At 41.1% G+C, this 13,663-nt stretch overlaps 1 protein-coding gene across 1 annotated transcript; it reads left to right on the forward strand.

Annotated features, from left to right (window-relative positions):
• Positions 1-1,086: 1,086 nt before the first annotated feature.
• On the forward strand, positions 1,087-9,021 carry LOC129090575 (equilibrative nucleobase transporter 1-like). The gene is made up of 11 exons (XM_054598219.1): positions 1,087-1,133; positions 1,969-2,015; positions 2,136-2,212; positions 3,784-3,876; positions 3,963-4,102; positions 4,179-4,291; positions 4,932-5,075; positions 6,779-6,886; positions 8,047-8,233; positions 8,669-8,792; positions 8,911-9,021. The coding sequence occupies exons 1-11, from the start codon at positions 1,087-1,089 to the stop codon at positions 9,019-9,021; spliced, it is 1,191 nt and encodes a 396-aa protein (XP_054454194.1).
• The last annotated feature ends 4,642 nt before the right edge of the window (positions 9,022-13,663 follow it).

Below are 13,663 nucleotides of genomic sequence, written 5' to 3' on the forward strand. Positions count from 1 at the left end.
GGACTGCAATGTTGAATTGTTGGAGAACCCTTTTAAGAAACGATGTGATTTTATGACTGAGGTCCAAACCTTCAGGATTCACAGCAGCCTGAGAGGCCAGTCTGCCATCTCCACTCATAAGATTCTTGGCAGTCTGGGGAGGAGTTGCCATCTTGTTTCTAGTGGTGGAGAGGTTTCACACAGGGCAGAATCGTCTCTCTGGCAGGGTTTAAAGCTGACATAACAGGGACACAACAACCCCCACAACGGCCTCTCTCAAGTTCTCTGTACAGCTGCTGTGTGACAACGCAGTGAGCCCAGAAAAATAAGATGCAACGGTTCGAAGTAACTAAGAGTGTGTGTACATTTGTCACCGTGGAACCCCCAAAAACAGACACTCTTCATAAGGATGAAGAAATAATTCTTACTTTTCCACCTAAAACCTGCATCAGTCGGCTTCCTCTGACACTGCACTTTGTCCTAAATGATGAAAATACGTTCATCAAGTTCATTGTAAGTAACTTAATCAAACTACCAAAAATAGATTCAGAATTTGTATTACTTCGCTCATGTTAAGAAAGAAATTCAAATTGGCCATTTCTTCAAATGTAATGTAATGTGTTTAATGGTAACCTAAATTAACTCTTCATAACAAGCGATAACCAAGTCACAATCTTACCATCGACAGTGATTCATCCGTTGTTTACATGTCACTACAGTAACCCACAGTAACCCACTACTAACCACTAACCCTAACCCTAACCCACTACTAACCACTAACCCTAACCCTAACCCACTACTAACCACTAACCCTAACCCTAACCCTTTCTAATTTATTTTTTTGTGCCTCTTCGGCTTCTCGCTCCTTCAACTTGTGATTTGGATAATAACATATAATATTATTAATCCTTTCATACAAACATTTTAGTGATTCACACACCATAAAAAAGTGGCGTGGTAAATAAAAAGTATATAAGGGATGGCATCCGTACATTCTTGTCATATTGTGCCATGTTTTGAATTTAATTAAAGTAAATCAATTTTGTTATGAACACTGTTATGCTCATCTGATAGCAACAAGCAGCGCTTCAACACGGCACAGGCTATATGTCTTTTACAACTTGGTTTGAGATTGAGACTTGTCGCACCCTGAGGTGCTCCAACGCCTGCAAATTTAAGGGTGAGTTGCTCTCCATTTTTCACCTGCAGTTTTATTGCTGCAGAGGTTTTTATTTTTCACAAAGATTTGTCATCCAAACAGTTAGAGGACTGAAAGCCCACCAGCCTTATTCAGAGAAATTAAATGACAAACATTGACTAGTACAACTAGGTTGACGTTTCCGACCTCCAACCTTCTGGTTGACCTTGAGAGTGATCCTCCTTACGTTGCCAACTACTAGGTTGTCTACCAAACGTACTCCTTTAACTGGTATTCCCTCCTAGTTGTCCTCCTGTGAGGCTCCACTCATTTAATCTGCCTGTAGGTTGTCCACCTTAGGCCACCTGCTCTGTTTTTCAGCTCCATGGCCACTAGCCCCTAAATTCCTCTAATACCCTCAACCCATCCTACTCGTTGTTCCTGACCAGCCTGCCCAGGGCTTTTCCCTCCTTTCCCCATCACCTGACTGCTCCACCCATCCTCACAACTGTTTCTACTTTCCTCATCTGCCCTGCAGCTGCCTGGATCTTCCCCGTCCACCCTCATCAGCCTCTCTCTGGTCCAGTTCTTCTGTCAAAATTTCACATTTTGTTTTTACTTTCAACCCACCTGAACCAGTACCCTGCTGCCTGGACAGTCTGCTTTTGGGTCCTTCCCTTGTTGACACCTATTATGACATTTTACTTTGATGTTATTGTATTAAATGTCAGTTTTTCTTTTTAATTGCTGAAAGTGTATTGATTCATTTTAAACAATTTTCCCACCTTATCTCTCTTGCTCTCATACCAGTTAAATTACATGTTAACTCTGGAATTTCTTTTCCCCCCCAGATTTCTTTACACGATGGGTACCTTGATGGTGGCTTTCTTGACTGCAGGTGAAAAACTTCCTCTCTTTGTTTTGTGATCACTCAGGATCCTGATCCTCTAAAGAAATGCTGACAAGAAGTAACAGTGACTCTAACAACTGTCAATGCATGTTTTTTCTTTTCCATCAGCTTTGTCCAACCTGCTGTTCACAGCTCTCTCCCTCCTGTCAGCGGGTGACATTGTGTTTGTAATGACCAACATGCAGGTACTGAAGTATTTGTTCATATAAGAAAAGATTTAAAATATTATTCTCAGTCTTGATATAGATTAATCTGCATTTTACTTTCTCAACTATTCAAGTCGATTAAATTGTTACAGGGATAGTCAGCAGTGTCTCTAATGTCAATTACTAGATATTAAAAGTTCATCTGCAGTTTTCTGGAGTGGTCCCAGTAATATTTGTTCCTAACGTATACGAAGTAGCGTATCACATGACATGGTTAAGCTTTAAGTCAAATAATTGAGGACTTCTTTAATTTAAAAAAAAAATAATCATTTTAGTTTATCTCGATTACTCATTTAAGGTGTTTTTGTCCTATTTCAGTTACTGTGTGTTTCTGTGTATTATTGTCCCGGTCAAACTGTATTTTCAAGTTCTTTAATGTCATAGGCTCAACAATTACAGAGAAGCAGTCTTTGGCAATGAAAACCTCGGATCTTAGGCTGCCTCTTAAAATGCTCATTAAATATGTTCCAAAGGAAATCACGTTAAAAACAAAATGAGAATCTAAGACATGAAATAGTACAGAATTTTAATATAAAGTATATATACATTAGAAAATAAAGTATAAATTTGTGGCAGACAGTGATTGCAAATTCATGAACTGAATGTAAACCGGAATGTAGTAAAGTTTATGCGTAAAGTGTAACTGCCAGATAGGTGTTGATGCAGCTGGTAAGGATACTCTCAATGGTGCACCTGTAAAAGTTGTGAAGTATCCTTGAGTCCACCATGAACCTCCTCAGTCTACGTAGGAAGAAGAGCCTTTGTCTTGCAGTCTTTGTGATGGCGTCTGTGTGGTGAGTCCAGGTCAGGTCCTTGCTGATGTCAACTCAGAGGAACCTGATGCTGTTGACTCTGTAGCTGTAGTCCCATTGATGGTGATGGAGTTGTGTCCTTTTCTCTGGAGTGGGTCCAGTGAGTAAGGGAGGGAGGAAGTGATGAAGGATTTGACTAATACCTTAACCTTCCTCATGAATGTGTCGGTGAGTTCTTCTGGGCGGTAGTCATTCAGGCAAAGGGCTTTGGTCTGTTTGGGGACAACGGTGGTCTTCTTCAAACATGTGGGGACAACACCCTGTAGCAGTGAAAGGTTAAAATGTCTGTGTGAAGGACTGATAGTCAAGGCGGAAACTCCATCACTAATTATAAATCACAATTCATTCAGTAAGTCACTCACTAGGTGACTGACTTTGGCATAAGCCAAAAAATACTGAAGTCTGTCTTCAGATCATCACTAAACAGGAACACAAGCAAAAGACAGATGGTCTGCCCTCAGTGTACTTTTTTTGGCTGCAGGGTTTTTCTCATACTGAGCTCATGATCTTGTGGGGGTAAAAAAAAAGTCCTAAACTGTGACGTTAATTGAGTTTGAATCTGTGAGTCCAAAACCCACATACTCATCTTCAACAGGTTATTCAATACGGCAAGAACAAATTTTACATTCGATGACAGAAAAGTAGATGCACAAAAAAAGAAAGAAAGCCATTCAGAGATGTAGTCAACATCTGTTTTAATACATTCAAATCATTTGAATCAAATGTCTTTACCTTAAGGTAGGAAACCTGTTTGGGTCACATCGCTCCACCGTCATCACACTCTATAATGGGGCCGTTGACTCTTCATCAGCACTCTTCCTTGTCATCAAGGTGAGAACCATTCACTCACTGCTCTCATTAATGAAATTTACAGGATAAAGTTATACTATCTCATGTTTTGATGACTTGTCTTGCAGCTGTTACACGAGTCTGGCATATCTTTCCACTCCTCCTTCCTCTTCCTGTCGGCCTGCAGCGTCATTCACCTCCTCAGGACTTTCTTCCTGCTGCCCAGAGACTACATTCTCTACCCGCTGCCTGATGACTATACATACGGGTACAAATCACCTAGAAACCACACACATATCAACACCTGCTGGATATTTCCTGTTTATACTTTTACTGTTTGTCAGGATAACCTGTGGTAAATCAGAGACCCTGAGCTTTGAGCAGAAGACAGCGAAAGGTAATGCAGAGACGACGACAGAGGAAATGCCTCTCAACATGGACATCTCTGTGAAACAAGGTTTGTGCACTTTACTGTGGCATAGTTTAATACATAGTAAGAGATAACAGAGTAAAACTTGAAAGTTGCACTCAGTAGAGTGCAGGTATCTGCCAGGTGTGTCGGCTAAGACCATTTTTGTATTGTGTGATTTAATTAATACGACCCACAACCCTGTTTAGACACTAATGGGCTGCTTAGGAATCATAAAACACACTTCATTCAAACTAAATAACAAGCAGTGATATATGCAGGCAATTGGCTTGTAGTGGTTGTGTAAGACATGTCATACAATCTTGCCAAAAACTAAATTAAACTCACCAAGCTGTCTGCCCGCTTAGCAAAAAATCTAATTGTATGCAGTTTGCTGCAGTAGAATGAAAGACTAACCGTGGACAGACAGAGAGGTGCACAGCCAGTCACACACACACACACACACACACACACACACACACACACACACACACACACACACACACACACACACACACACACACACACACACACACACACACACACACACACACACACACACGGATGCACACACATGTGACCAATCGCATGATTCTCCTGGCGGAGATGATAATCATAAACCCTATTATTTCTTCATCTCTCTTTTATCCTCATCCATATCTCTGTGCTCTCCCCACGCGTCGAACAGAGAAGAGTTTCTGTGAGTGTCTGATGTCCAGGTTTTTCGTGTTGCAGCTGCTTTGGTTGTCAGTGATGCATCTCAGACATTACTTTTTCATCGGCACCCTCAACCCCATGCTCCAGCAGCTGGCGGAGGGAGATCCTTCACTGGGTAAAAACACACACAGACAAACACTTCGGCTAGAGACATTAACACAATGGAGAAGTAGTTGTAAATAATCCTGACACAGTTTATACTACATACTCAGGACCGTATCAAGGCCCCATGAGGATTCTTTTGAAAACATCAGGCATTTACTGAACAGTGGATTTTCTTGAACTTTATATATAATTCTTACTTTAAGTAAAGGCTGTCTTTAAGTTATTTTGAATAAGAAAATATTACCAACCTTTTTTACCAGCAAAAAAAGAGTGACACCACAGGAAATGGAAGTGGCAACAGACAGCCAGAAGAGGATGCCAAAGCCCATGGAAAAGGCTGTGGAATGAAAACTGAAGGCTTGAGAATGAGAAAAAGGGTAACAGGATGGAAATTGAAATACTCAGGCAAAGACAAGCTAACGCTGAAGTAATTTAACAAGAACTATAACTTATCTTTGGGAAGTTCTTTGGAAAATTAAAATAGCTAAATGCAAAAAAAACACTTCTTCTTGTATATTAAGATAAAATCAGTATAACTGGTACATGGTCAAACATGTGGACATTGTTCAAGAAACAACAAGGAAGAGGATTGGATTGAAATAGTTATGAGACGTTCCAAAGAAGAGAACGAGGATGGCGATAATAACGAAGATGATTATGATGACATATATTGATGGTATCTCAGAGGTCATCAGTCCTACATCCAGAAAACTGCCTCCATGTTTAGTCAGTCATCCAATGCAAATCATGCTGATTTGAAGCTGGAGGCAGAGCGTGAAGCGCTGTAAGCAAGCACTGCTTTTTTAAAGATAAGACATTGAGAAGGAAGAGAACGCTTAAAGGCACAAAAAGAGCAGTTGGAACTAGAGGCCAAGATTGCTGCATCCAGCAACATGATAAAGGTTTATGCAGATTATGATGGTGGTCAAGTTGGCATGAATGAATATTATGATTCAAAAATCTAAAAGGACACTTATGCTAGATAGGAAGATTATGAGACAGCTTTTTTTTCCTGCACCTGATAGCCCACAGCCCACAGCACAGACTGTTAATGTTCATATAAGAGTTTGCCATAGAGCAGCCAGTTCAACAGCACCTCCAGACTATATAATGACAATAATGCAGCGGCATAATGAGAAAGATATATTTAACCGGCGAAACATGTCACAACTGATCAACACAATAGATTCATGTTTTACCAGACTGAAGATCTGTTCCGGTTTTGGAGTAGCCGGATGGCGACTTGAAGTCCCAGCCTGTAGAGTGCAGAATGCATGTGCATCTGTTTCGAGCATTTTCCTCCAGGAGCTGCCCCTCATGTGCACGAAGAAGGACAGCTAAAGATGGAAGAGTGACGCCTGCACCTGAAGCTGTTGAAACAACTATAGAGTTGAAAACTGTCTATAAGCTTGGTGTGTTTGGACAAGCATGCTGTTGTTCTCCTGAAGGACCAGAGGATATTATGCCTCAGTGGAGATTCTGATTGACCGAATGATGAGCAACTCAACGGCATTGATTATGTAAATACCGTGATTACTTGGCAGTTGGCTTGTGCTACAACCAATAGATGAAGATGTGACTGAGGTCATTATATAAGCAAGAGGCTGCTGTGGAGTTTAGAAAGTAGTTTTCTAATATTCTGACAGACTTCTTAAATTGCTGTAAGAGTCCTCTGTCTCTAACCATCTTGTCCTTGCTGTTTGTCCCCTGCAGTGAGCCAGTACACAAATGCCTTTGCTATAACCCAGCTGTGTGGCGTGCTGTGTGCCCCCTGGAACGGCCTCTTCATGGACAGACACAAGGGCAAACTTATTGCTGCAGGTAACACACTTATACTGGTAAGGACTATTAACGAATCCAATAGTCCAGCTCCGCCTCATCACTCTCATGCTGCAGAGGGTGAGGCAGGAGCAGTTGTCAGTCATTCTGGTAGCTCCAGGATGACGTCCAGTGCCGTGGTATACAGGAGTGATGATGGTCATAGAATATTGTAACCAAACAACTTTGGATGGTATCTACTTTTATAACTAATAAACTAAGATGACTACTTCTCTTTTAGGGGCATATCCAGTATTTTGCAAAAAACCTGAAGTATGTTTTGAGTCTTTGCACTTAAATCCCAAGAGAAAACAGGCAAGTCCAATCTCAAGTCTCAAGTCCTAAACTTTGAGTTTCTAGTCCCAAGTCATGTTTATTCAGGAAATTAATAGATTCATGGCATACGTTTTAGTATGGAAATACTTGATACTTTAGGAAAGTATCAAGTATTTCCAATTTAAAAGGCTCCAAGGTCCAGGTCCAAGTGAATTCGCTAGTTATTGGTGTTAAAGTCCAAGTCGAGTTGTAAGTCTCATTTTGATTTTGTCAAGACTAAACTCTTGAGACACTATTTGTGACACAAGTCTGACTAGCTTCAACACCTCAGGCTTTTAGATTTTCTGCAACTTCTGAATGGAATAATCTACAGACTAAGCCTCAAAACATAGCAACCTTAACATTTTAAAAGTATGGTGAGATCTATTGAGTCCAGGATATCTGTGGGGCAGATGTTTAATCTAACAACTTAAATTTTTCTCAATTTTATGTGCTTTTATGTTAATTGTTGAAACTGTGGTGCTGCTACTCTTGGCCATGTCTTCCTTGTAAGAGAGATCTTTGATCTTAAAGGGACAAACCTGGTTAAATAAAAGGCTTACATTTTTTATAATTCATTTAATTTACTTTGTTAGTGTTATGCATACTAACTATATATATATGTTATACATGTTTGTTTAAAGTGATGATAGATATCAGGACATGTGCATACATTACCAAGTGAACCATTGAGGCCAAATCTCCAGCGTTTAGTTCGAATTAAAGCCCACAAACAGTTTAGTGAATAGATGATGTTGAGTGCTCTGTTCTGTCTGTGGGGACATGTCATTATAATCTCTCTTTGGAGGAACAGGTTTGTTTTCATTTGTGTGTGTATCTGTTTGTAGGAGAAAGTGAACAGGAAGCAGACCTGCGGGCCTCGGTGCTTTCTCTTCTGCTGACGGCACTGCAGTGTCTGGTGTTCTCAGTTTGTGCCTCCATCCCGTACCTGCCTCTTCAGTATTTCACCTTTGTTGTGCAGGTGCTCAACCGCTCCTTCCTCTACGGTGGCAACGCAACCTTCATCAGTAAGGCGTGAGTATAAAACACTCAAATATACACAGCCAACTAGTCTTTGTGGACTACACTTGCTCTTTTAAACACATATTTACAAATACAGACACACATACACATTCTAGCATAAATAATAGTGAGTGTTTTCTAGTTCAGTTCATTCATTTACTGTGTTGTTATTGTGAATTGATCCCTTTATCAGGAGGAAGCAACAAAGGGGTTTACTTATACCTCAATATACACATTTATTTGTTAAATGGTAAAATAAGAAAACACACATAATAGAAAGGTTATGGCAAAAGAAGAGTAAACATTTTTGAATCCTTAGAGATTCTGTCAGTTCTCCTTAATACGCTGGCAGGCTTTTTCACCACTTCTTTCTCTTTTCCGTGTCATCCCTTGGTGTGTGTGTTTGTGTTTGTGTGTGTGTGTGTGTGTGTGTGTGTGTGTGTGTAGTTTCCCATCGTGCCACTTTGGGAAGCTGTTTGGCCTGGTCATGGCTCTGTCTGCAGTAATTTCTCTGCTACAGTATCCCTGCTTTGCCCTGGTGAATGGATCTCTGGATGGAAACCCTTTATATGTGAGTACATCTATAATTCTTATTTTATTCCTTCTACTCCCTTAATCACCATCTTTATGAACTCTCATGAACGCTCCTCTCACTGCCTTCTCTTCTCTCTCCCTTCATGTGTCTGCAGGTGAACATTGGTCTGACGGTGCTCAGCCTGCTCGCCTTCATCCATCCCCTCTCTGTCTTCCTGCACCGTCGACGTCTCGCCTCCCAGCGAGCCATCAGTACCTCCTCCTAAAGTCTGTCAAATGAGACTTGCACTTACAATGTCCTTAATATCTCTCTTAATATCTCTTCTATAACTCTTTAGCTTGTTTGACCCAAATTAAATGTGTCTTTTGCTATGAACTTGTGGTGTGGTAGAGGATGCCCTTGCAGGCAACAGCTATTACAAATGGTATAGAAAATGCAATTGTATTCTAGTAACATATTTTAATATTAAAAAAAATACAATGAATAAAAAATAAATCAAATGGTATGTTGAAAACCATGACAATATTAAAATAAAAATTAAAGTTATATTTAAAGACTTAACCCTGAATTTCCCAGCTTGTTTTTCCAAGCTTCTGTTTACTGAGTCCATGTTTAATATTTGATTGACTGGTGTATTTAATACAACACCCGCTGTAAAAGGTCTTATGAAACATTCATTGTTAGAGCTTGGTTTTCATTTGTTGACAAAGAAAAATAATGCATTATGTCCCTGGTTCTGCTGTTGCACCAATGTTAAATCGTTGGAGAAAAAAACCTGTGTGAAACCTTCAGGATTCACAGCAGCCTCAGAGGCCAGTCTGCCATCTCCACTCATAAGACTCTTGGCAGTCTGGGGAGGAGTTGCCATCTTGTTTCTAGTGTTGGAGAGGTTTCACAAGGGGCAGAATCGTCTCTCTGGCGGGGTTAAAACCTGAAATAACAGGGACACAACAACCCCCACAACAGCCTCTCTCAAGTTCTCTGTTAGCCTGCTGTTTGGAAAACGCAGTGAGCCCAGAAAAACTTCAACTATTCAAAGTGTCTCGCATCGGTTGTGTTTGTGTGTGTGTGTGCAGGCAACATGTGCATGGTGACAAGTTCCTCTCTTTAATTTGCGTCATCGCTGTTCAAAACTTCAGTATATTGGCAATTTAAAAATACAGACTTGCATTGACAAATGTGTGACAGAAATAGGAGCAAAGGCCGGAGGAGTGGAGGATACAGATACGCCAGTCTGTTAATGATGTGATTTGTTGTGTGTTGTGTTGCTTTTTTTAAACGGACTGAGTCTGTCGCAGGGTCTGAAGATGTCTTTAGATGTCCAGCTTTAATGTGTCGCTTTCCATCTGCTGTGGGAAGCTGGTGGGAAAACAAATTATCTCTGACACTGAATGACTGAACAGGCTACAACGTGGACGCTGAGCGTAGTGATGATCTGAGTTTTGGGTTGTGACTCAAAACAAAGCACATAACTGCTCAAGACTAATGAACACTGTGACTTTAGGCTTTCTCTTAATAATAGGGGGAAAATTGCAGCGAAAAGTAAATAAAAATATACATGCACAAAATGATGTGGACCTTCATGTTCGTTTTTGTTCTGGGGTTATTTTTGTTATGGTTTGTTTCAGTGGATGGAAAGTGGATTGACGTAATACATTCAGTATTACGTTAATCCACTTGTGGTGCACTTTGGAATATATTTTAAAACTGTTCATAACAAAGTGCAGCACTTTTGGCCATATAGCTGTCTGTATCTCACTTTTTCTCCCCTTGATGTGGCTGCTAGTCATCACACACTCACCTATCTCACTTTGCCTCTCTGTGTTTCAAAAACACAAGTTGAATACGATTTTGGGTATGTAATTTAAGATTTAAAGTTAAAAATGTACAGCAACACAACTTTAATTTACCTGAAAAATAACTGAATTCATTTCTCACATAATAGAAAAACTCTGACACCCTCACATTTAACCATGATTTTGAGGCATTTAAGAACCTCAGCAGGCGTTTATTTCAATTTAATTGCACACGTGGCTGCTCTTCTGCTGCAACTAAATATCAAATGATTCATTATCTTGTTAACAAAGTCTTGTCAGACCTTTTCTGTCCCAAAAGACACCCACATTTTGTCTGATTCATACGCTTCTACACACATCAGCCTCACGCTGAATTTAATAGCTTTAATTTGAAAAATGTGGAAAACTTTGGTAATTAACTACTAGCTGTTGTTGAGATTGTTTTGCTGTTTTACCATGCAGTCACATTTCATGTTCTGTATCATATGAAAATATCCCAATTGGTGAATTCGTGATCTGGCCCAAGTTCTCTGAGGAGGCAAGAGAAATATAACCTAAAAGCTCCAGCTTCTGGGTTTTCTCCCCTCTCTGCCATGATGTACCCACTGGACAGAAACATACACCCTGTCTACACACAAGGTCTTAAGAGAGGTTTGAGAGTGTTTTGTGTTTGTGTGTGTGTGTGTGTCTGAGCCTGAGCCTTCCTCGTAGCACTTATTGCATTCCCTGACCCTGACCCTGAGCCTTCCTCGTAGCACTTATTGCATTCGTATTAGTTCGTTGCACTTATTGCATTCGTATTAGTTCGTTGCACTTATTGCATTCGTATTAGTTTGTTGCACTTATTGTATTCGTATCAGTTCGTTGCACTTATTCTATTCGTATTAGTTTGTTGCAATTATTGTTTTCGTAGTAATTTGCTTCTGCACTATACTTTTGCTCTGGTTTATGCTTTGAGATGCTTGTTTAAGAAAGGAGATGCACTTATGACTTCTGGTGACTAGTAGTTCTCTTGAATACCTATGTTGAATACACTTATTGTAAGTCGCTTTGGATAAAAGCGTCTGCTAAATGACTAATGTAATGTAATGTAATGTGTGTGTGTGTGTGTGTGTGTGTGTGTGTGTGTGTGTGTGTGTGTGTGTGTGTGTGTGTGTGTGTGTGTGTGTGTGTGTGTGTGTGTGTGTGTGTGTGTGTGTGTGAGTGAGTTGTGTGAGGGTTTTGATCAACACATTTTTTTTAGGATCAGGACAGAATCCTTGAACATGCTGTGTTTACACCAGTTCAAATGCCAGTGTGTCGGTGATTCACTGTGACACAGCAGGCTAGTGACAAGACGTAAGAGAGGGGATCTGGGAGTGGAGATGTGCACGTGTGCGTGTGTGTTTGTGTGTCTGTGTGTGTGTGTGTGTGCCTTGTTACATACTTTAATGCATTTTTTCTGCCTATGCATTTGGGTGGGTCATGATCTTAGCATCACACACACATTAACAGTACAAGGTTTACAATACAGGTGTGTACAAGTCTCATATCAGAAACAATGCAAACACACACAGGTACGCACACGGATCCTCGTGTCAGCCTGGATACTTGATCAATATCGTGGAAGGTGTAACAAGAACTTCCTACACACACACACACACACTTGCACACACACACACACTCCCACAGCCTCCCTGAAGATAGAATCTGGTTTGTGAGCTGGCTGCCTCCCCCAGTTGCCCTGGGGCCAAGAACAGTGTGAATACATATCATGCACCCCCACACACTCACACGTGACCTTCTATGTCCCACAGACCCCCGTGGAGGCTAATGCCTGACTGGTGAGCTGTCTGCCTCTACTAATCACTACACCACAGCCAAGAAACAGTGTGACTCCAGACGCGCAACTTATGCCCCTGCGCTGCTCACAGATTGGCTTTGCAGATGACCTTCCATGGAGCAGGTTTTGGTGAGTGTTTGTTCACTTGGGAACAGATGATGTGCATCATGGTGGACTGGGCCTTGACCCGTGTCATGAAGGGAGGAATCAGTTGTGAGTAAACCCGGCCCACCCTCCACTGACACAGTTTGTTCAACATGCACAAGACCTCCGTGTCCACCCCCCATGCTGCACCACACCAGCCCCAGCAAACCAAGTTGACAGCGTCCTCTATCACATCCTCCGTCCATGTTGCCCATTACAGTATTTACAGCAGGACTTAAATAATCTTTCATTGTTTTGATAGACCTAACATCGTATTTGTTGGCTGCACACGTACCTGGATGTACAGTGTAGTCCCACTGAAATGTGTCATTGTATGTCACCTCTCCTCCTCGCACAAATGTATTCAGTCCATTTGTTGTGTTGGATAATTTTGCTCCACTGCTGGGTTTCACTATAATGTTCATCTGTTGTTCTGAATTGTAGGCAGCTCTTGGCTTCTTTCCAAAACTGGCCCACACTATGAGACAGATGATTTTTTGGCTTTAATGACGAATGAGTTTACCTGCCTCCTCCTCCAACCACTAAAACACTCTAATTAACTAGTAGTCATGCAGTAGATTTAAACTTTGACCCAGAAATTCTTAGTTTTGTGGTCACCACAAACCTCCATCCATCCCACTCCTCAACTGGCTTTCTCCCACACACAAAATTTTATCAAACCACTAAAAGCACATTTAGGATACATTCCTAAAAACAATGGCAAAAGGTAGAATACTTTAATCTTGTTCTAACATTTCTAATGTAGGCTAAAATAATGTGTTTTGTGGTACCATTTAAGTGCCTCATCATCATGAATAATCTACAAACAATCTTCATTTTGACAGACAGTGATGCGTTACTTTCTTAGGTAACGCCACAGTGAAGACATTGACAAAACCCGCCCCATCACTGCCTTTCTAGTCGCTTCCTCCGGTGACTCTCATCCCTCCTCCCGGATGACGTAGAGAGAAACCTCCGCTGCCTACGACTGTGGGCGACGACCCTGCCGCGGGTATAAACAGCTTCCCGGGACTCCAGGACGTCACCGCAGCAACTCGTTCACCAGAGCTGAACTTCAGCAGAGATAGCAGCAAGCAGGCATTCACACGCCACGCAGGCTAACTCGCTTTCGGCTTTGGTTCGAG

Source organism: Anoplopoma fimbria, chromosome 4, assembly GCF_027596085.1.
Source record: "Anoplopoma fimbria isolate UVic2021 breed Golden Eagle Sablefish chromosome 4, Afim_UVic_2022, whole genome shotgun sequence".
In the NCBI taxonomy this organism is placed as follows: Eukaryota; Metazoa; Chordata; class Actinopteri; order Perciformes; family Anoplopomatidae; genus Anoplopoma; species Anoplopoma fimbria.